This window comes from Podarcis raffonei, chromosome 10 (assembly GCF_027172205.1).
Source record: "Podarcis raffonei isolate rPodRaf1 chromosome 10, rPodRaf1.pri, whole genome shotgun sequence".
NCBI lineage: Eukaryota > Metazoa > Chordata > Lepidosauria > Squamata > Lacertidae > Podarcis > Podarcis raffonei.
In genome coordinates this window covers 28,259,304-28,283,485 of record NC_070611.1, presented here as the reverse complement: position 1 = coordinate 28,283,485, position 24,182 = coordinate 28,259,304, and the positions used below count along the sequence as shown (strand labels likewise).

Genomic DNA, 24,182 nt, shown 5'->3' with positions numbered 1-24,182 from the left:
TTTAGTTATGTGGGGTTGCGGTGAGGAGAGTGGAGGGGATGAAGCAGCCCCAAAGATTCTTTTTACAGGTGTGGAATAGTAACAGCGCCATGTTGTCTACAGTGGTATTGCCATTTGCAGTGTTCACAACCATTAAGGGAAGTAAGCAAATCATCTGCTATTTCAAGCAACGTTGACCATTTTGTGAGGCCTCTCCATCACCATATCATCACCACCATCAGTTATTATTTCTACCCCGCTCATCTGGCTGGGTTTCTCCAGCCACTCTGGGAGGCTTTCAACAGAACATTAAAAACAGAATAAAACTTCAAACATTAAAAGCTTCCATAAATCATTGCAGTTAAGATAATTTATTTTTTTTGGAGGGGGGAATCAGCTGTGGCTGCAAGAAGCTATGGCACCTGAGGTTTGGTGGAATATGAGCTTGGAGGACTTCAGACTCAGCTCAAAATGGCGGTAGCTGTGAAGCTGAGATCTTCAGTTTACCATTGCGATAGCCCAATCCCACCAAACTTTAACACCATTGCTGCTTCCCATGTATCTCTTGAAACTGATGAAGTGGCCAAGATTCAGGTCCAAACTAGATGTTACATGCATACATGTATAATATTACCACTATGGGCTTTTCAAAAGTCAAATTAAGCTTTTGAAGGGGGAACTGGGAAAAGCGCAGCAGCAGCAGTGTTCATCTTCTGTCTGTTTTCCTACCTTGAAGTTCATGAAAAACAGTCAGGAAAGGGTTAAGCATCTGCTTTCCCTTCTGCACAAAAATTCTTTAAAAATGATATTTGGCTAATGTTACTTCCAACTATGTGTAACATCTGGTTTGACCCTAACACTTCTAGCTGAAAAAAATTTAAAAATGAAGAGAGGAAAACCCACTGCAGGTAGTTCATTCATACCTCTTCATTTCTGTATTTCCCCAGCCAATAAACAGGGTCGCCAGGGTAACCTACAAATTTACCCTTAAAGAATGCAATGTAGAAACAGGAAGAATAATAGTTGACAAATTGGAACAAGAACATCTTCATGGTGAGGCTGTTTTCATAATCGGTCTGCGTCCTTGGTAGTTCTGTAGTTTAAGGGGTGAGGGAGAGAGAAATGGTTAACTCGAGAAGAGCTTTCGAGATATGTATGTTGTAGACTTGAATACAATTTACATCTTTATAATTTAGATTATTTGGAGTTCTCTAATATACTGTAGCCATTATGTTAATTTCATGACAACGTGTTATAAAAAGGGGGGAAATATGTGCTCTTCCACACAAGAACAAGCAGCAATTCTCAATGCAAAAAGCCTCCAGCAGATTCAATGCATAATGAACATAACATTTTGATGTGATGCAAATGAAAGAATATTAAAATGAAGCTACTTTAGATGCGCCAAAATAGGACAGCTCCTTTAATGTAAATGACCTGGATGGGAAGGAAACCAGCAGTGTTTGCTCTGTTTTCGCTATTTACTAAGGCATGAAGGGTTTCAAACAGTGATTCTTTCCCTTTTTATTTACAAGAAAATGACTACGCTATCTATAAACAATACCGAATGTAATTGAATGCATTATGCAGTGCTGATCCATTTTCATAAGGCTGGAATTATTACAGTAATCTTCCGTGCTTTGTCAGTTTCATAAATATACAGCTGTAAACAATTGATCTTTCATGCTGGCTATAGAAGGATTCCTTAGGCAAGGAGCTGAATGTCATTTCTTTGTTAACTGAGAAAGCCTGAACTTTAAAATCTTTAGAAGTCATTGCAAGCAATGGTGGGGAAAGTTCTCAAATACATGGCTGAGGCATCCTGTTTTGCTGAGTTACCCCTTAAGAACACAACGTTTTTCTCCATTTACTCCGAAAGGCTTTGTAGCTGGGGCAAGAGATCATCTTACCAAAGTCCGTAATCATGATTGCTACTTTCTCATAGATCATGTTCAGAATCATAATGATGATGAAGCTTATGATGGAAGCAGAAACTGAAGTTGCTGCTTGCGGAGTCAAGTACTTCTGGATGGCTTCAGTGCCATTGATATGCCTTGGGAGCGTTGCGGAAAACACCAGGAAAACAGACAGCCTGTAAACAATTATGCCAATAACTGAGGCGATAATGAGCAGGATCTGAAATCAAATAACAACATAACTGCTATGTAATATGCATGATATATTTTATGTGTCACATATATACACATATATAGAGTGCACACACAGATATTTAATTGATGAATTTATTATATAAACACAGTAACATATATAATTACAGAAAAAGTAAATGAAACTATAAATACAAATATATTAGATTTATACATTATTCAAAAGTGTGATTAAATGTATCAGTAAGTGTCTATGCAATCATTAACACCGACTTTCCTTTATGCCACTGATTGATTGTATATAGCAATCAATATACTATTATTCTGATGCCTATACCTACAATGCATTTCGTTCCTCTCATAATAAAACTTCCTGAACATAATTAAACTCCCAAATCGTAACTCATTTTTTAAGACATTAAATTTCCCCCAACAGTAAATATGGGTTCGCTGAATCTTAGGGCTGCCATATAATAAGATTTTCCTGGACAGTACCGGGATTTCCAAGCTGGCATTGATGTCTGGGGGGAATTTCTGGGTGGAAATTGTCCTGGATCTTACGCAAGTCAATTGAAAAATTGTATTTTGGGGGCTTATCTCAGAAAAAAGCTTGGGTCTTCCTTAAAAAAAAGCTCAACAACTTGTTGTCCTGGATTTTACTTCTTGAAAGCTGGCAACCTATGAATTTTCTACTTCATTTCTGGTACAGAAAACATTTCCTACAACAGCATCCACAATATCTATTTGTGCGGGAGAAAACACATAGGTAAGCACTGGGAACTGGAAATGGAGGGTGAAAGGAAAAGTGGAGAAAGGGAGATAGACAGGAACACAAGAATAGCATGCAGTGCAGCACTCTGTAATAAATTTCACCCCTCCAGCCCTGAATATAATTTTAGCTTCCTCCTTTTGCCAGTTGCCTCTGCTCGTTGCAATGTCCTTCCTTCTCGTAGCCCTGTGGTATGTTCCTTAAGAGGAAGATTACAGTAGCACTTCCATGGTAGTATCTACAGCCGTGCTAATGACAATCCTACCACTGGCATTGGCTAGTGCACATTGGAACTATTTCTGAAACTCTTCCACGATGCCACACATTTCCCCCCATGGCTGTATAGACTTCTTTTAGTTTCTCCTTTGAATTACCGTATTTTTTGCTCTATAAGACTCACTTTTTCCCTCCTAAAAAGTAAGGGGAAATGTGTGTGCGTCTTATGGAGCGAATGCAGGCTGTGCAGCTATCACAGAAGCCAGAACAGCAAGAGGGATTGCTGCTTTCACTGCGCAGCGATCCCTCTTGCTGTTCTGGCTTCTGAGATTCAGAATATTTTTTCCCTTGTTTTCCTCCTCCAAAAACTAGGTGCGTCTTGTGGTCTGGTGCGTCTTATAGAGTGAAAAATACGGTAAGCTGGAATTGGGATGGGGGGGGAAGCAAAGGACACCCAGCTTTGCTCTCTTAATCAGATGAAACGGGTAGGAAAAGACCCATTACAGTGGTATCTCTGGTTATGTACTTAATTCATTCTGGAGGTCCGTTCTTAACCTGAAACTGTTCTTAACCTGAAGCACCATGTTAGCTAATGGGGTCTCATGCTGCCGCTGCGCCGCAGCCACGCGATTTCTGTTCTCACCCTGAAGCAAAGTTCTTAACCCAAGGTAATATTTCTGGGTTAGCGGAGTCTGTAACCTGAAGTGTATGTAACTTGAAGCGTATGCAACCCGAGGCACCACTGTAATCTGTAACACACTATTGAACCAGATACCTGGAACAACACGTCTGAAAAAAGTGGCAGGAAAGGTAACAAGGTTTGGACTGACCATCACTTCATGGCAAAAAAACCGTAATGTTTTCTCCCAAGTGCCAGGCCAGCCGTTGTCTATCTCAGTTCCCTAGAACATGAGTCCTATTATAGAAGGTGCTGGTATCATGTTCTGCTGTGCACATACGTATCATTTGTAGATGTTTTAAAACGTACCTTTGAACTATAACCTGTGAAGGAAATGAGCCAAAGTATCCAAGAACTCAAGCTGATGCACAAGAGGTAAGAAGGGGTTTCAGAAGAGATGGGGGATCGAGATGGGAGTAAGGAGACAGAAATCCCGAAATGGAGCCATCAGGGGAGAAGTCCAGCTAGGCAAAAACACCTGAAATTCAATGCAGGATAGCATAAAAAGAGGGGAAATGGGACAAGGTAAGGGATCAAGCCTGGCATAAGGAAGAAAGATGCTTTCTTGGAGGTGAGGGAGAACAAAGTGAGGAATCCTTGCCATTCTGAGATCCAGTTTAAAGGCACAGTTGCTCGCATGGCTCAATTCTCACAGTGCCTTGCACTGTCTCCTTTGAAAGGAGAGCTGTTTTTCAAAGTGTTCTTAAGACAAAAATAACCCATGAAAAGCTTTAAAATGTCAGGCCGGAACTTTCTCCGATATTAGAGTTCCATGTACAGAAATGTATTAATGTAGCAAGTTGTCCCCCCCCCCCCTGTTTTTAAGAAAAGTCCTGTGCAATTCTGAAGCAGTACAGCCATGAGAAATGAGTCCACCACATGAACAGCCGTCCTTCAGGAAGGGGCCATAACCATTTAAGCTTTACAGAATCTATCATGCTGACGAAGCTAAATAAATGACAAGCGGCAGTTGTGGAAAATTTACCCAGAATAAGACAGCGCTGGTGCAGAAGGTCATCCTCACGCACTTTCCACAAGCTGTGTAGGGGATATGCTCTTCTTGCTGTGAAGAAAGGGGATCGAGAAAGAATTCCCTTTGTTAATATGCATATTTCTTTTTCACGTAGCCCAGTGTTTCAGGAAAACAGTTCGTTTGTGTTTTTTATGTTTCCAGATTAAAATACTTTGCTTCACATATCATCCTCAACCTGTCAGAGCATGGCTGAATCTAGTTTTGAGAGGCTTTAGAAGGTTATCATGCTAAAATTACATACTCCCCAAAAAACATGGGCTCCCCCCCCCAAACACTATGCAACTAGTTCCATGCATCTAAAGGAGCTTTGGGTTTCTCAGAACAACAGCTCTCCCAATATTATTTAGGAAAAGGCTTTTGGAATTGCAAGGAATTTCAAAAGCAGTGCACAATATCCCCCAACACTGGCCCTGCTGTTAGATAGAGTGAGGTTGTTACCTCAGGTGACAGGTTTTGGGTGTCATGGAAGGGCAGCAAATGGTTAACTTATCTAATTTATGATCACTCTATCTTCACTTTGAAGGTGAAAATAAACCAACCAGCACTGGGTACTTGGCACCATGACATTTGTGTCAGTGTGTGGGTGATGGCAGTGGTGGGTCCATTTGCTGTTTTGCCTCAGGCGGCAAAAATGTCTTGGGCTAGCCTGAGATATACGTTGGGGATATTCTCTTCAAAGGAGAAAAGGTTCCAAAGCCCTTGGCCATGCCTAAAGTAATTCTGTGGATCATTTCCAAATGTATGAAAAACATATTGTGAAAAATATATTGAGTTCTTTGAATTGCTGTCATGTGACACTGCCCTCTCAGAGTCTGGTTCTACCTCTCCTGCACTTGAATGATCACAAATATTTTCTGCTTTATCCATGGACAATGATTTGTTCCAAGGCAGACATGCCTCTTCTCCTTCCCTGGCATCAGTTTAAAAGTTGCTCTGCTACCTTTTTGATTTTAAGTAAAAGTAAAAAGCAAAATGTGCTTTTAAGTTTCTGTCAAAGGAAAAGCTTACAATTTGAAAGGATTATAGAAAATTCCCTTTGCTGAAAGCAGAGAGACAGCACTGAGATTTCCTTGAAATAATGCTCAAAATAATGCAGTTTCAAAAATCTCACTACTAATATTAGCTATTGTTTAACACAAGATGCATGCAGTTTAGACCCATTCAGGTCAATAATCAACTGGCTTAAAAGTAAAAGTAAATTATACTCGCTGTGCAATAACAAATAGGTATCTGATCACCATAGCATAACCTGAAAGCAGTTTCCCCCTAAGTGAGAGTGGTAGGTGATGCTATTACAAAACATTAAAGAATTGGCAACAAAGCACAAAACAGTGAGAAAAACAATTTCATTGCTTTTCAGCACCAAAAATAGAGAACAAAAGATTTTTCTTCAAAGGGCTGAAGATAGATTTCAATACTGGAGGATAATAATGTTAGAATAAAAATATTGTAGGAAAAATGCCACATATTCATAAATGCTAATCTGGAATTCTCCATGTTTGGGAAGATGATATTAGGTGCAAATTAGCTGGCATGCCTTCATGAGTATCAATATTCTTGCTGTATTGGACTACAGAATGAAAGAGATAAAGCTCAGGTGAGATATTTATTTAGGTCAATTTAGCAAATTGAATTTAATGCATAGGTGTATAAACATCAATACCAGCCATGTGTCACAAAAACTCTTAATACGTAAACTATATTCGGTCTTCATAAAATGAAAATTAAAATAGTTTCTTGCCATTCCTCAGCCAAATATATATATCGTTAAGCTTGACATTTTAGCCACCTTCCAATTTGTTGTTGACCATTCTTTCAGAGTAAGGACAAAGTCATCACACCATTTCTTGGTAATGAAACTATTTGCGACTGTTTGCAACAAATTCCAGACTCTTTCAGACAACTCAAAGTACTGCAGCTATTGTTTTTGTTTAACCAGTAAAGCCCTGAGTATCTCAGGGAGCTTCTTTCTCCCATACAACTTGCATAGTGTTTCAAGTACTGCCAATAAGTTCTGCTCTAGAGTTTATCCTTGAGAAGATAAGGATTCCAGGCATCAGGAATTCTGTCCCCTGGGAAGTTCCAGCAGTAGTCTCTGCTCAGAGACTTCTGCAGTGGGAGGTTTTTCCACTAGAGCTAATGGGGCACAGCCCTACCAAGGACAATGGCAAGTGATTACAAAAAAATAAAATGAAATCAAAACCACATACTGTTGCACACACATTTAATCCTTCCATTTGAATTCAAGAGAGGCTCTGCAGACATTTCTGTCAATCTACCATTCTCTAGCCAACCACATCTCTGAACCACTCAGCCAGTCCTTATCCAAAAGTATAGCTCAAAGCAAAGAGGTCCCTCTCAGGTATCTCTGAGCAGAAAAGCCATGTGAATGTTGAATATTGCTGGTGAAAGCATTCTTATTCAAAATTAGTTGGAGGTTTCTTACTTTATATATATATAGAGAGAGGGGGGGGGCTAGCTTTAAATTGCTTTATACTGTAAAAAAATGGATTTATTTTCATGTGTATGTTTGGTTTTTTTGGAAACCACCTGTGAACACTAAAAAAAGGGGAAAAAGTTGGTGCATCAATATTACAATAAATAAATAAACTTCTGTTCACATGGCACCCATTGCAGTCATAGAGTGATTTTCTTTTTCATCATATAGCTTTAGATGTGTGTTGTAGTATATTATGCAAGCACCTGCCTCATACCCAACATCATATTAAATAGTTCCCCTGCTTTAGAAAATATAAATCAACTCATTTCAGATGGAGGTTATGGGAAGGCATTGTAAACTATCCCCCTTTACTCCATAATCCTCCATGTAAATTACAATCTGCTATGATATATATCCTTTGAGTCCTAGTTATGGCTGATGACATGAGCCTTATTTATTGACGGCGAGACTTGCCCTCAGAACAGCCTCCTTTCCAGGATGAAATAAAGTTCTAATATGAGAACTTTACTAAGTCATTAGAATAAGTTTGGGTCTTTCCCCCCAGAGCCGAACTATGAATTTAAAATGTGCAGTACTCAGGCAGTGACAAACTTCTTATATAATTGAATACGTAATTGAAATATAACAGAATGAGGGCCAGAGCTCAATAGTGGAGCATATCCTTTAAATGTGTGAGGCTCTTGGGATGAATTCCCAGGCTAGGAAAACTCCTGCCTGAAACCCAGGAGAGCAGCTGCCAGTCTGTGTGAACAGATGGGTTAGCGGTCTGCTTTAAAGCTCGTCCACCCTTCCACACTAGAATGCATGGGTCTGAATGGTTTTCTGCTTGATCCATGCTTTCTTAGGCACGGGTCTGAACAGCTTTCCATTTGCCCCCGGGGTGTAGCTTAGGTTGCCAGAGCCCGGGGCCATGCGGAGGTGTGGGAGGGAAGGAAGGAAGGAAATGAACAGAGCACACTTCTGCATTCAACTGCCTAATGATGTCCACATCACCCAGGAGATCTCAGCCACTGAGATAAGAAAAGAAGAGCCATTCTATTTTCTGGAGCAGGCACAGGCAAACTCCAGCCCTCCAGATGTTTGGGACTACAATTCCCATCATCCCTAGCTAACATAGGGTTACCAGATGTCCCGGGGACAGTCCCCAGATTTGCAAATCTGTCCCCGGGAAATGTGGCAGCGGCAGCCTTAGCAGCCTGGAGCCAGCCTGTTAGTGCAGTTGGCTCTGGCTGGCTTCAGGAGCTGCTCACTGCTGTGGCGCCCATCATTTTTCCTGCACCACAGCAGCAAGCAGCTCCTGAAGCCAGCCAGAGCTAACTGCACTACCAGGCTGGTCCCTCCTGGGCAATGATGGCCGCCCGCCTGTGACTCCCGAGCCTCCCCTGATCTGTCAAAACAAAGGGGGAAGGGGGAAGGAGATTGGGGAAGGCTCAGGAGTCACGGGCGCGTGGCGCACCATTGCCCAGTTTAAAAAAAAAATTATGTGCATTTATGTTTCACAGGGTGCGAAAGAAGGGCTTTGTACCTTTGTACAATATGCATGTGTGCTTGGGCCCAGGGTCTTTTGCCTCACCATCCCCACTACTGACTCCCTGTTGCTACTCAGCTTCAAAAAAAAAGTGTCCCTGGATTCATTGAAGAAAATCTGGTAGCCATAAGCTAACAGGACCAGTGGTCAGGGACGATGGGAATTGTAGCCCCAAACATCTGGAGGGTCAGAGTTTGCCTATGCCTGGTCTGGAGAGGTCACTTCCTGGTTCACATGGAGAAGCTGTTTCCAATGGAGCTCAGCAAAAGAAACGTGCAGTTGTATTAAGGCAGCATTGGGTACTGAAATTTTGTGCTCCTAACAATTTTGCACCCAGGGTAACTGTCCCGTGCCCACCTCTACTACGCCACTGGTATGCCCCACCACTTTCCCTGGGGAATCCTTCTCTTCACTGCTGAATTGGAGCAACCATCAATCCTTGGGAAACCCAACTAATCTTTGCTCTGATTCCGTGGTAAAGAGTGGCTTTCCTTGGGGAAGCAGTTGGACAAGTAGAAGTGTGGACGACCCCACAAGTATATGGAACCTCCTATGCTCCTATGTGAAGCTTCTTTACTGTCACTCTATTCCAGGCTTCCTCAACCTCGGCCCTCCAGATGTTTTGAGACTACAATTCCCATCATCCCTGACCACTGGCCCTGCTAGCTAGGGATCATGGGAGTTGCAGGCCAAAAACAGCTGGAGGGCTGAGGATGAGGAAGCCTGCTCTGTTAGCAAAATCTCTTGGTTAATCAAAGATTATTTTGTCCTCTTAATTTTGAGTAATTCTTGTAGGATTTCAATTGGCAACACATTTGCCAATTTTCGTTACGAAAAGCTGACAGCCTCTGAAGTGGTGAGAATCGATGTAACTGTTAGCAAAGACAAAGATCATCACACTAATTCACTTCACCTAAATGTCTGGTCTGACTTTTAAAACAACCCTGTCAGAATTTCTAGGTTTTAAAAAAATATCTTTATATTCTGAGCATCTTTAAGCATTAATAGTGCTGAAAATCAAGACTGAATAACAGGAACTGGAATAAGACTGTAAAAAGCCGCTATATCTCAAAACTAGTGTCTGCTCTCTCCTAGTACTGCCAACAGTGATGTGGACTTCAAATTCATCCTTCCAACATTTCTCTGATGAAAATAGGGACATCCTATTCCATACCCTCCAACATTTCTCCAATGGAAATAGGGATGTCCTAAGGAAAAGTGGGACCTTCCAGGATCAAGTCAGAAACCAGGACAACTTCTGTAAATCCGGGACTGTCCCTGGAAAATAGCGACACTTGGAGGGTCTGTCAACTCGGTTCTAACTAAGTTATACTCAGAGAAGAACCACTGAAATTAACCAGTCTATGTTAGTCATGTTTGTTCATTTATGCCAAGAATTACTAACAGTGAAAACAACCCCAGGTTTCCTGAAGATGCTTTTCCAAGCCTTTCCACCCAAAATTCCTGAGGTTGGAGTTTTATCTGTGTAATATTTTATTTTATATATGATTTGCTTAAGGTATTAATACCAAGGCAGGGTACAACATAAAAAATGCAAGTTAAAGCTACCAGTAATCAACAACAACATTCTTAAAAAAACCAGCAAACAATGGGATAGTAATGAAAAGTGATTTTTTTGTCCATATTACATTATATTCAGCTTAGCTGATATACACTTCTACAAATAGATCTGGCTCCTGACAAAAATACTGGACTTGATAGAGTCCAAAGAACTTTTCTTATCATATTTCCAAGCACATTTTTTAAAAAACAAACCTATCCAGACCTGTGTTATTTCATTCACTACGACGCGATGGCATCTTGCTTCATATTCGGGACGTACTTGTTCTTCTTGCTCCAAGAACTCAACAGTGTCCCATTCGTATTCCAGCTCAGCCTGCCGTCTTTTCCAAAACTCCAGAAACAAAGTAACTGATGAAAGAAGGATTAAGCAAGGATAATTTTAGCTGTTGAGGATTACAAATCCAAGGTTTATTAGATTTCTTTGCCAATCTGTGAAGAAATGGAGTCAAATCTTGCTGGTTCATGGAATGGCAACCAGGTGTTTATAAGGAAAACAGTGGGAACTATTTTTTGTTGTTGTTTTTACTTAGATCGTCTTCTTTTTGTGGCCAATGGTCAGAAATTATGGGAGCTGTACTGTCATACCTCATGTTACATTTGCTTCATGTTACGTTTTTTCAGGTTGCGTCCTGCGGCGACCCGGAAGTACCAGAAAGGGTTACTTCTGGGTTTCACCACTTGCACATGCGCACAAGCGCCAAATCGCGCCGCACACCTGCACAGATACGGAGCTTCAGGTTGCGGGCTTTTCAGGTGGCAAACGGGCATCCGGAATGGATCCCATTCGCAACCAGAGGTACCACTGTACTTCAGTAACATCTGGAAGGCCACAGGTTCCCCAATCCTGATCTAAAACATACTCAACTCTCGTTTATAGATACAGATTGCAGGGGAAAGTTACACTGTTTTTCAGGGACCCTTCTCTGCTGTTACTGTTCTTTTCATTGAGAAAAGGTAAAGGTAAAGGGACCTCTGATCATTAGCTCCAGTCGTGGATGACTGACTCTGGGGTTGCGGTGCTCATCATGCTTTATTGGCCGAGGGAGCCGGCATACAGCTTCCGGGTCATGTGGCCAGCATGACTAAGCCGCTTCTGGCGAACCAGAGCAGCACACGGAAATGCCATTTACCTTCCTGCCGGAGTGGTACCTATTTATCTACTTGCACTTTGACGTGCTTTTGAACTGCTAGGTTGGCAGGAGCTAGGACAGAACAACGGGAGGTCACCTCATCGCGGGGATTCGAACCACCAACCTTCTGATCGGCAAGCCCTAGGCTCTGTGGTTTAACCCACAGCACCTCCCGCGTCCCCTGGTAAATTTCAAGGTGCTGGCTTTGGTGTATAAAGCCCTATACAGTTTGGGACCAGGATATCCTAAAGATTGTCTCAAACCTTATATACCCAAATGATCAAAGTACTGTGCAGATGAGGGCCTTTGCCAGAAGCCAGGAGGTCCTTTCTGCACAATGTAGGAATTGGGCCTACATTGATTACAATGGAGAAAAGAGGAATGCTTCACTAATGTTGCAAAAACTGTGCCTTTTGAGCACATATGGAAGCTGAAGGACTTAAGGAGAGCTGAGCTTCTCTGGACTGGACCAAAGGCCCAGCCAGTCTAGCCCTATATCCTCACAGTGGCCAATTGGATGCCTATAGAAAGCCACAAAGCAGGACATGACTGCAACAGCAGCATATGTCACATACAACAAACAACTCAATAACTGTGCTGGATAATGTGCTTTCTTCTAGCTACATGTTGCCTCAATATACTTTTTTGTAACCCACAGCTCTTTTTAGAAACTTGTTAGGAAAGCTGTAGGTAATGTGCTCGCTCTCTCTCTCTCTCTCTCTCTCTCTCTCTCTCTCTCTCTCTCCCTCCCTCTCCTGATGCAATGCTAACTCAACCATGGTGTTTTTTATTAAAGATTTCTTAGTTTACAAAAATACGTGCATTGTCTCTTTTTCTAAGTTGTGTTTTCTACAGATCAGTTTCATTTGTGGTGAGACATTAGTGTTGCATGCAGTATTAGGTTGGGAAGAAAAGAGGGGGAGGTGGTAGGTGGTAATGCTCCTATTCTTCTACTTAGTGTATGTGTGGGGTTTTAACTCAGCCATGGTTAAGACAAGAACAAGGGCCTGGGACTTACCCCCACCTGTCTTTGGTATACATTGCCCCTGCTCACCTTAACCATGATTGGTGCCTACCCTAAGTAGAGTTTTCAGTTAACAAGGATTTGAATCTTGCAGAAGCTATGCTGTTATGACACCGCTGTGGGAAGTGTGCATGTTAATATAATGCACTAAAATAATGTGTTGCATCATTGGAAATCCCTGTATTAAATTATAATAGCACCAGAAAGCCACTTCGCATGGTGAAGAAGTTGGCTGTTGGGTGACATGACCCATGGGTACTTCAGTAAGTTGTTCTTCCATTACTGTAATTACTATTGTTAATAAATATTTAAGAATTGTGCATTACTGGCAACTCTTTTATATTCAATTTAAATATTGTAGAAAATAGGTAGTTTTGGTCTATTTTAATGTTAAGTGTCAGAGGACTAAGTTGCAACATACTTAACACTGAAAGCCTGTTGTTGTCAATTTGTAATATTTGCCTAAAATGTTACAGCGGCACCTTTCTGTATATTCACCTTTACAGAGTGCTAATGGTGGCCTAAATGTTACTTGACATACTGTGCAATTAGATTTCAATATAGCACTAATTTTAATCACCAGCAAGCAAGCATGGTGATTAAACAGGGTGGATTAATGCTAGTTATTGTGACCTTGTAAAAAGCATCTATTCAGTGAAACAAGATGCTTTCTGGGTAAAAAACAACAACCCAAAACTTTACCATGACCATTTAATACCTTAGTTGCTAACAACTGTTGTGTGTATATAGTCATAATAGAATAGAATAGAATAGAATAGTTGTAAGGGACCACGAGGGTCATCTAGTCCAACCCCCTACACTGCGGGACTCTTTTACCCAACATGGGGCACAAACGCATGACCCTGAGATTAAGAGTCTCATGCTCTACCGACTGAGCTATCCAGGTGTACGGTAGTACATGAACTAATAAAATGAGGAAAGAAGCAAACGTATTCTCACCCACACAAGTGCCTCTTTCCTGATGTAATAGTTTATCACATGCAGGGTTCTTTTTAAAGGGGGAGCACACAAAAATATGAAACCCTTACCTGCAGTCTGAAATGGGACCCGCCAGAAGTCTACCCACAGCAACAAAGCCATACAGTGGTACCTCGGGTTACAGACACTTCAGGTTACAGACTCCGCTAACCCAGAAATAGTACCTTGGGCTAAGAACTTTGCTTCAGGATGAAAACAGAAATCGTGGGAGGCCCCATTAGCTAAAGTGGTACCTCAGTTTAAGAAAAGTTTCAGGTTAAGAATGGCCCTCTGGAACAAATTAAGTTCTTAACCCGAGGTACCACTGTATTTTGGCTTTGGTTTGGATTTAACCCCCCCAGCCCCCCAACCTACTGCCTCAAATAATGTATTTGAAATTAGCTTACCCCATACTCCCATAAATACTGCAAACACAAGTGTTCCGAAGCTATCGAAGATACACAGCTTCTGGAAAGCATTCAGAAAAATAGGGGTTAGCATACAATTTTGCATTGTTTTTTGGCACAGCTGAAGAACATAGGCTGTTACACAACACCTAATTTCATAAGAGGGGCTACCTATGCATGGAAACAGATTTTCACATGGCAGACCATCTCTTCTGCCATGGAAATGAAAGCCCTACATAGACATTTGGCATTCCTGCAGTATGCATACAATGCCTCAAGAAAAGCATTCCTTATCATTTATGGGGAAGGGCTGAACTCAGACACCTCCTTGCTGCTTTCTTGCCCCACAGCTAATCAGCTGAAGACATTGACCATCTGCTTGCTAGAGGGGAGGAAGCGTTTGCCAACTGGAAGCAATGGCCATGGCACACAGCTTGCTACTGTTTGAGAAGTCGCCTTGATAACAGCCTGCATTTTATAGTTAAATAAAGTTTCCTTTTTTTAGTGTTCTGCCAAGTTTTAGAAAACAGAACTGTAATGCCAATCTAGTCCCACATTATGGAAAATGGCAAAATATGTGATACATAAGGTTTTTTTCCTTTTGTTTTTAAAGGCAAATCATTTTATAACATCTACTTATCCTGAAAAGAGAGGCAAAATATGTTTCAGTGTTGGGAATATTAAACACATACATAAAAACCTGAGCAAACTGAAAACAAATGAAATGTCAAAAATTATATATTCCCAATGTGATGGCAGCAACCATCAGATGATAATATGGTTGTGTAAAACTAATATCACAGATTAGCAGCTCCAGCTGTTGCATTCTTATCATCATATAAACAAAAGATCTACCAGTGGAAGGCAAACTATAATGTGATAAGCTTATCACATGAAAAGCATGCTAAGTCTAGGTCTATTAAAACACACACACACACACACACACACACACACACAATGATTTCATATCTTTGCTCTGTATATTCAATTTATTTCACTTTCATCTCTATCATATCCCTTATATTACTCTTCTGAAGTGAGGCTTGGGTCACTCTATTTATGAAGGAGCCAGTTTGTGGCCAGGTCAGCCTTGCGATTAGAAGCACCAGACTATCACTCTTCCTCATTCAAACACAGATGTGCAGGACAAACCACATGTAGACAGGAGCAATTCAAGTTAATGGACTATCCATTTTCCTTTTTTTAAAAAAATAAGATATTTATTAAATTTTCCAATTTTTTAAACAAACAAAAAAGAACAAACAAAAAAATTTAAGAAAAAAACCATATAGTTAATAAAACATACTTTTCAATAACAAATTTCTCAGACCTCCTCATACCTCCCCTTCTTGTATTCCATTTAAAATTATTTGTTCAGCAAATCCTTCACTTAAAGCATTACAGCTTATAATATCACCTTATTTTCCAAACCCTTTCCCCCCCCCCATCTATGATCCTTTATATCATTACAGCTAGAAACCACTCAATTTCAATCCAACACCATTCAGCTTTCCTTAATTTTGCAATATTTCTGTAAATAGTCCTTAAATTTTTTCTGGACTATCCATTTTCCTAAGGATACTTCATAAAGCCAAAACTCATTTACCTGAGCAAACAGATGGGATACTGAAAGACAATATAGGAATTTGCCTTCAAGTTTCACATCCCAGTCAAATAAAAATAGACACATTTATCTAAGGAGCTTTTTCCTGAGGTTGTCTTTTAACTTAACCTTCACACAAGTTCAATGATTGTAATCAGTAAGTTGCATTCTCCCCTTTTCATTAGTGGTCTCGTATTATTATGTAGTATCCATCCTCTTTTCTTTTCTTTTTTCTTTTGCATGTATTTCTAACTTCGCTTCAAAATAAAATTTCATGCCCCAGAAAACAAAGTCTTTCCATATTCCGCAAGAGTAAATGTTGTTGTTACCTTGGACGATTCACAGGTGATTGTGAGGTTCCAGTATGTACATTCTTGATCACATTGGGGGCACATGATGATTTTACCTCCTATGTTCGGGTCACAGACTTCTTGGCTAAAATTGAAAGGATCCATCTGAGATGTTGAGTAATTCAGTGAACAAATTGCTTAATTCACTGCTTTCATAGTTCTCCCTGCATGCTATATTCCCTTAAGTTTCCACTTTGCAGTTACTTCAATAAGGCCAAAGTAGACTTTACATACAATAGTGCTTTTTACCATAGTGACCCATTTGTACAGAAAAAAACAAGTTATGGAGAAGTGATAACTTCTCCATAACTCCATTCTCCAGGAAAACGATTGAGTGGAGGAACTGCTTAATCTTCTCCCATCTTCTGTTTCTCTTTCCAAAATGCCACCCCTCCATGTGACTTCTTGCAACTGAGTTCCAAACACATCTTCTGTATGTAGACTGCAGTAACTTATCTTTCATTGTTCTTCGGCTACAATCCTAATACCCCTTGTATAGCATAGCCCTGTTGATTTCCGCCTTTATTGTCCCCATCGCTATTTTGTGTTTTATTTTATTATCGTTAGCATCACGATTTTTAAAATTCATAAATCAAACTAATATTTATACGGGTTTGTGAGTTTCAACAGCAGATTTTTTTCAACTGATTTCAGCTGAGAGTTCTATAAAAATAACTGCTGAGATTTCCCTCTATGCCTATGGCATGTCCAGAAGAGAGGATCGTTAAAGATTTGCAAAATATATTACTCTAGAGAACGATGAAACAAAGGAATAAGAGCAGAGGCAAAAAAGAAGTTTGGGAAATTGGTCATAGATGACAGCAGATTTGTGGGGCAATACAGTACTGGCCTTAGCATACTTTAACCTTTTCACATTGAATGCATACCCTTCAACATTTCTCTGATGACAGATGTCCCATTCCATAATGATAATTTTACTACTTATACCCCACACAACTTACTGGATTGCCCCAGCCACACTGAGCAGCTTTCAGCATATATAAAAACAAAATAAAACATTAAACTTTTTTTTTAAAAAAAACTTTCCTATACAGGATTGCCTTCAGACAGCTCAGGGGTTCAGATAACGCCATGCCCTCCAACATTTAACCAATGAAAATAGGGACATCCTAAGGGAAAACAGGACATTCTGAGATCAAATCAGAAACCAGGACGGCTTCTCTAAATCAGGGATGTCCCTGGAAAATAGGGACACTTGGAAAGTCTGTGAATGTGGTTACTCAGTAGCAAAAGGGGTGGCAAAATATGTTTGAACACTTAAACAATAACTTGACCATTCATATGTTATTATAAAACAACAAACAGTGCAATCCTATACATGCATGCACATAATATAGGCTGCGGCCTCAACCCCACTGGCTCAAAAATAATCCTCATTGAATTCTGTGTCGATATGTTTGAGATTGCACTGAAAATCTATTGAGTTCTGCTGAACTCTGGAACAACAAATTATTATTTGGGAATGGTCCACTTAATGACATTTGGATCTTTATGCTGGATCATATGCATGCTGGATCATATCCAACGAGAATGACATGAACTGGTGCAGGTTACCTCCAAGTGCAGTTGTCCTTCATAAAATAGCCATATAAAAAGCACCCGAGTCCAACAACTGCTGCCAGGAGTAACATCTGAGTATAGAATCCTAGCCAGGCAAAATAGATTCCAATTTTCTCCCCATAATATTTCCTGCAGATAAAAACACATATTTAGAAACTATGGACAAATATACATTTCCTCTCAATCCAATAATTTGGGGGAGCGAGAAACTCCTTATACTTAATGCTGACATGCATGGATCATTGTGTAGTGCCATCAGTTTTGTGCTTCCAGATTCCTTAAAGCAGGCTTCCTCAACCTCGGCCCTCCAGATGTTTTGAGACTACAATTCCCAGCATCCCCAACCACTGGTCCTGCTAGCTAGGGATCATGGGAGTTGTAGGCCAAAAACATCTGGAGGGATGAGGTTGAGGAAGCCTGCCTTAAAGGAATTGAACCTTGAGGCCTCATTTTCTGTGTTTATGAATGATCTCCAAGAGCATTCAGAAGCAGCGATGCTATCTTTTCTTTTCTTTTGCCCTAGCAAGTTTAACAACACACTTCCTGGCACAGAGGTACAGAAATATAAAATACTTTTTGTCTTTTAAATTTCTGCTTGTCACACAGATGTTAAGAAACCTTGGGAACCTTGTCCCAAAGGAACTCTATCAAAGCACCACAATAACAATTTCACTTGTGTTAAAATTTGTATAATATCCACAGTTGGATTCTCTACTAATGTGAAACCTCCTTATTTTGTAATTTTGCTGAAGTGTAAGCCTGGTAATTTTTGGTTTAGGGCTAAGTTTTTATAGCTTTTGCTTAACATTTTTTTTGGGGGGGGTTAACATATTTATTTCATTTTTTAGAAACCAAGTTTCAAAGATTTCCATTTATGCTACAGTGTTAGGGATAAGGACAATTATAAATATCAAGAAACAAATAATTTAGTTGCATGAAAACTGCAGTCCTATGCAGACTTAGACAATGACTTGGGAGTAAGTCCCACTGAATGAGAAGGGGTATAAATTGGATAGACATGCATAGAATTGTGCTGCAAATTACATGGCTTTGAGATAACTTCCATGTGGGACCTTGGTTTTCTTATTCATTACACAAATATATTTAGGCATCTTGAACATTCTCACAAATATGTAACAAGTAGCTGATTATACAAAATCAAACTGTCTCCAAGGAACATCAAGAGAAACAAATTAAGGTGACTTGACTAAGCTACCTGCACTCTGCATGTTTTCTCTATAAATAATATATGGAGCAGGGAGGGATCACATTAGAAGAGGACTTTCAGCCTCTCTCATGCTTGTCCATACCTACCTGACAAGATCTAAGGGCTGTAACTTGAAAATATTTCGAGGGTGAGCCCATTCTCTGTACAGCAGATACCGTTCATTTGGACAGTTGGGATCCTCTGACTGGTAGTTGAATCTTGACTGTGAAACAGAGTATTGTGTGGATAATTAAAGAATTCCCACCTCCTTGAAGGCACAGTTCATGTCATGCTTTTTTAACGTCAACTGTTGCTCAGACCCCTGCTCAAAAAAGGAATGGCTTCTCTTGTAGCGTTTGCGGTGCCTACCAGGAAATGCCTGAGGGTCAAATTACACCATTTTTCATTTAGAGGAAACTACAATCTGATGTTTTATCATCATCATTATTTTTGTAATGCTGCTGCTGTAATGTGCCGCAGCAGTCATAAATGATTTCCTGGTAGCTGCTGCAATTGACACAGAAGCTTCCCACACTATGCAGAAAAAAACCACAGAGACGGTTAATGCTGCCCGTTTTGACATGTGAATGTCTGAGGCTATTTCTAGCTTCCTTCGAATGATAAGAGATATTAAGTAAAATAATCTTCTTCAACCTGGTGCCCCCCAGGAGCTGTTGGACTCTTGAGCTCCCATCAGTCCCACTCAGCATGGCAAACTTTCAGGGATGATGGCATACCCTCCAAGTGGCCTGATTTTCCATGGACAGCCCAGGAATTACGAAAGCCATCCTGGCTTCTGATTTGATGCTGGAATGTCCCTATTTCCCCCTCCAGTGCTGTTGCTGCTGAGCTCAGGGAGGAGATTGAGCCTGCACTCAAGCAGTGGTGGCAAGGGAGCATCTCGTTGCCTCTCCATAGTCTTTCCCTGGCTGCTACTGCCAGCCTCCTCTCTTGAGGAGAAGATGCTGTCGTACCTACGGGACCGCCTCTCCTGATATGCCCCGCGGAGGACCTTAAGGTCCACAAATAACAACACTTTGGAGGTTCCAAGCCGCAAGGTGGTTAGATTGGCCTCAACTAGGGCCAGGGCCTTTTCAGTACTGGCCCCGACTTAGTGGAATGCTCTGTCAAAGGAGACTAGGGCCCTGAGGGACTTGACATCTTTCTGCAGGGCCTGCAAGACAGAGCTGTTCCGCCTGGCCTTTGGTTTGGACTCAGTCTGACCCTTATGTTTCCCTCTCCTTGTGGTTTTGATTTATGGGTTACTATTAAAATGAGGTTATGGGTTATGGGGTTATGGGTTACTATTAAAATGAGTAATTTGATAAATTACTATCAAAAAAACGAAGATCATGGCCACTGGTCCTATCACCTCCTGGCAAATAGAAGGGGAAGAAATGGAGGCAGTGAGAGATTTTACTTTCTTGGGCTCCATGATCACTGCAGATGGTGACAGCAGCCACGAAATTAAAAGACGCCTGCTTCTTGGGAGAAGGGCAATGACAGGCCTAGACAGCATCTTGAGAAGTAGAGATGTCACCTTGCCAACAAAGGTCCGTATAGTTAAAGCCATGGTTTTCCCAGTAGTGATGTATGGAAGTGAGAGCTGGACCATCAAGAAGGCTGATCGCCGAAGAATTGATGCTTTTGAATTATGGTGCTGGAGAAGACTCTTGAGAGTCCCATGGACTGCAAGAAGATCAAACGCATCCATTCTTAATGAAATCAGCCCTGAGTGCTCACTGGAAGGACAGATCGTGAAGCTGAGGCTCCAGTACTTTGGCCACCTCATGAGAAGAGAAGACTCCCTGGAGAAGACACTGATGCTGGGAAAGATGGAGGGCACAAGGAGAAAGGGGCGACAGAGGATGAGATGGTTGGATAGTGTTCTCGAAGCCACAAACATGAGTCTGACCAAACTGCGGGAGGTAGTGGAGGACAGAGGTGCCTGGCGTGCTCTGGTCCATGGGGTCACAAAGAGTCGGACACGACTAAACGACTAAACAACAACATTAAAATGAGGCTGCATTTTAAATTATATTTTAACCCGTATTTTAATAAACTGGGGATCTTTTTTGTCTCTCCCCCCATTATGTTTTATTGTAATTTTATTGGTGTTAGCCACCCTGAGCCTGACTCTGGCCGGGGAGGGCGGGGCATAAAAAATATATATGATGATGGTGATTACACTAGTTGCATTTTATTTTTTATATTATATTTATTTATTTTCAAAAAGTGCAAACGTAACCAAAAAAAGAAGGAAAGCGAAGAACAAAACATGTGAATCACAAAACGCCACAGTCTAGAAGGGCAAAAGCACAAAGACGGATGATAAAGCATTACCTCACAAAAAGATTCTGTTTACAAATAATAAAGATATATAAAATTAAGAGTTTTCTTCACCTTTGAGTGAGCCATCATTACTGAAAATAAAGGTTTCATAACACCAGTTTTATTTCAGCTCAAAGAATAGTTGACAGCCTTGGGAAAGGTGATTGCACTAGTCAAGGGAGAAAGCTCTGCTGTGAGTCTAAGGGGCAAAAGCTACCTGCCACAAGCATGGGTCAAATTGGTATCTCTGAGTTAAAAGAAAGGAGGGGAAATGCACACGGCTAAAGAATAAAACCAACTCAGAGCTCAGGAATTCTATTTCAAAACCAACATGGAAGATATTAAAAAAAATGCTGAAAATAAAGCCTGGGTTTTCATCTTTTGTTGCAGCTTGAAAATAAGAAAACGTTTAAAGAAATAATCCTATTGTTTCTTTGTCTCATTCACTGAGGTTTAAAATAACCATTTTACTCTATCTGAGTACTTTTAAAAGGTTCAGAATCTTCCTTCATATGACGCTAAGCATAATTAGTTTTGTTATTTGGTCCATGGGCCAATATATCCCCCAATAAGAGATGGTATTTTGCACCGACTGCTCTAAATATACATAATTCTTGTAAAGACACTGAGGGCAAAAGCCAGATAGTGACTTTGTTAAAACGGTGTATAAAATATATACTGTATTTTTCCATGTATAAGACTGTGTTTTGCCCACATTTTTTTAAGTTTAAAAATGGGGGTCGTCTTATACACGGAATGTTGCAATTAAATATTCTTAATTTTGGGCTCAAAAATAGGGGCCGTCTTATACATGGGGGCATCTTATACATGGAAAAATATGGTATATGTCACTTAGTGTTTGTCCATTTTGCAATATTCCAGAAATTGTACTGTTTGTCCACTGAAGAAGCTGCAAAAGAGACAGGCCACAATTTGGCATACAGGGTGCTTCCAGATTGCTATGATTTTTGGGTGTGATTTTGGGTGTCAACCACATACTGACATATTCAGGTGGAGCAATTATAATTGCTTTGGTGATGTTGTGCAACAAATTCACTCCCCAGCCCCCAAATCAGGCTTTTTGTGATAAGCGAAATGCACTGGAAAGTGTATGATAATAATTCCTTGATGAAACACCAATATTACCTGCCCACAAACAAATCAGAATGAATTCTCAATACGTAGTTAATGTTTTTTTTAGCCTCCCTGCAATTTTTGCGCAAGCAAATCAGGATGAATGTTCAACAAACAGCTAAAAGGCCAGCTAGTATTTTCTTATTGGCTTCTATAGAACCTTTTGTATCATTGTTTCTAGGATTATTTATAGGATTGCAGAGTTGTTTCTTTGGCTTTTCAGAAAGGTACTTTTAAAAAATATTGGACTTACATCATGGAGTGGAAAAGCTGCTTTGTATATCCCAGAGTCCAGTAGCTTATTGATTCCAAACTTTCTCACGTTGTCTCTTATAGCATATTCCCCACGGCAAAGAATAAAATGAACCTGAAAACCCCCAAAGTTCTTTATTAATGAAGAATTAAGACCAGAATAAGCTCGGGGGACATCTATCATGTGGTAGGAGTGTCTAAAATTATGTATTGTCTTGATCAGTGGTCTCCAACTGGTCCAGACCAAAGACCCACCACCGACTCCCAACCTGCAAAAGGGGACTGACTTTTACAAATTCGCTTCTGATCTATACTTAATAGTGCTAATCAGGCACATTATTAATCCTAAAATGGCAGTTCATGGAGCAATATACATAGTGTTCCTTAAGTATTACTACTAAATGAAAACCACTGAAGTGGTCAGGTAGCCTGAACAGATATTCTGAAATGGGAGGTAGGTTTACGCTGTGAATCAGGGAGAAAGGAAATGGAAGCAGGATGAGTTTAGGCATTTGGAACTTGCCCAGCAAGGAACTTTCCCCCTGACTCAGTCCTATTTCAGGTTGCAGTTAGTGAAGTAAGGGTGATGGGGCACCCCTGCTCCTTCTAACTCTCACATTCTGCAGCCAAACTCCTGTTGTCACTTGCAGAACTGAGCTACCCACCACAAGGGTCCCGATTTTCCAGGGACAATCCTGGAATTACGAAAGCCATCCTGGATTCTGGTTTTATCTTGGAATATCCCTATTTTCCCCACCAGTTCTACCGCTGCTGAGCTTGGGGAGGAAGATGAGGTGGTGCTTGTCCCACAAGACGGTGGTTGTGGCTGCAAGGGAGCGTCCTCCAGATGTTTTGGGACTACAACTCCTATCATCCCTAGTTAACAGGACCAGTGGTCAGGAATGATGGTAGCTGTAGTCCCAAAACATCTGGAAGGCCAAGTTTCCCTATGCCATTCTCCAAGTAATGAACCTTCTCCAAGCTACAACCCATCCCCAGAGATTGATTGTATGGTGCAAAACATTGTTCGTGCATTGTTTGGCTGGTCTGATGCTCAAAACAGCTAGAAAAAAAATCGGTCTAGATATCTACACCAACAGAAAGTAAATTCATCCTTATGTAAATGTTGGGAACCTACTATCCGGCTCCTGGTTGCTGGATTGAAGAAAGTTTCCTTGTCCTGTATGTAAAAGTCTGACAAACGGTCGATTTCAAATGGCGCAGTGAAAAACTCCTGCTCTGGTTTGATGATATTTTCATCCACACTGAAGAATCTGCTAATCCACTTAAATGGTGAGTCACGGGTTTTCAGGTCATTGGGTTGCAGGGGCAATTTGATGTGCATAATTTCAGCGAAGCTGCACAGCAGTTCCCAAGGTGCGTGCACTTTTACAAATATAAGCTTTTCATCCACGACCTGCAGTGAATGGAGATTCATATATAAATTTCATCACTCTTTTAAGCCATTACCAGCAAAGGACTACCCAGGGACATTTCTGGACAAACTCAGCTGAGAAGTTCTCCTGCACTTGACACACCAATAACAGTAGGAGCATCATAAGATTACAACTGGAAAGGTGGTGCTTATTTTTTAAGAGTGCAAGGCCTGCTGGAAGTCATCGTCCTCCTCTAACCTGGCACACTATTGGTTCTTCAGGAATTAAAGTGTGAATAGGAAAGATTGGTGTTCAATGAAGAAGTAGCTATTTCCTAAGGGAGAGCCAGGAAATTTCAATTTCAACATGGCTGCTGGTCTTTCTTATAATACTTCTATCCTTGAGCTTGGGTTGCTGTCTGCTAGGCATCCATGCACACACAGAGAGATGGA

At 40.7% G+C, this 24,182-nt stretch overlaps 1 protein-coding gene across 2 annotated transcripts in view; it reads right to left on the bottom strand.

Moving 5' to 3' along the window:
* Nucleotides 1–24,182, bottom strand: part of ANO6 (anoctamin 6) — a 69,849-nt gene that overhangs the window by 12,173 nt on the left and 33,494 nt on the right. For both annotated transcript variants that reach the window (XM_053404753.1, XM_053404754.1), the window contains exons 5-14: nucleotides 23,493–23,771; nucleotides 22,356–22,469; nucleotides 18,745–18,860; nucleotides 17,425–17,559; nucleotides 15,829–15,934; nucleotides 13,897–13,957; nucleotides 10,560–10,705; nucleotides 4,737–4,814; nucleotides 1,890–2,115; nucleotides 903–1,072 (exon numbers count right to left, since the gene is read on the bottom strand). In XM_053404753.1, the coding sequence (XP_053260728.1) occupies nucleotides 903–1,072; nucleotides 1,890–2,115; nucleotides 4,737–4,814; nucleotides 10,560–10,705; nucleotides 13,897–13,957; nucleotides 15,829–15,934; nucleotides 17,425–17,559; nucleotides 18,745–18,860; nucleotides 22,356–22,469; nucleotides 23,493–23,771 (1,431 nt within the window). The remainder of the gene's footprint in view (nucleotides 1–902; nucleotides 1,073–1,889; nucleotides 2,116–4,736; nucleotides 4,815–10,559; nucleotides 10,706–13,896; nucleotides 13,958–15,828; nucleotides 15,935–17,424; nucleotides 17,560–18,744; nucleotides 18,861–22,355; nucleotides 22,470–23,492; nucleotides 23,772–24,182) is intronic.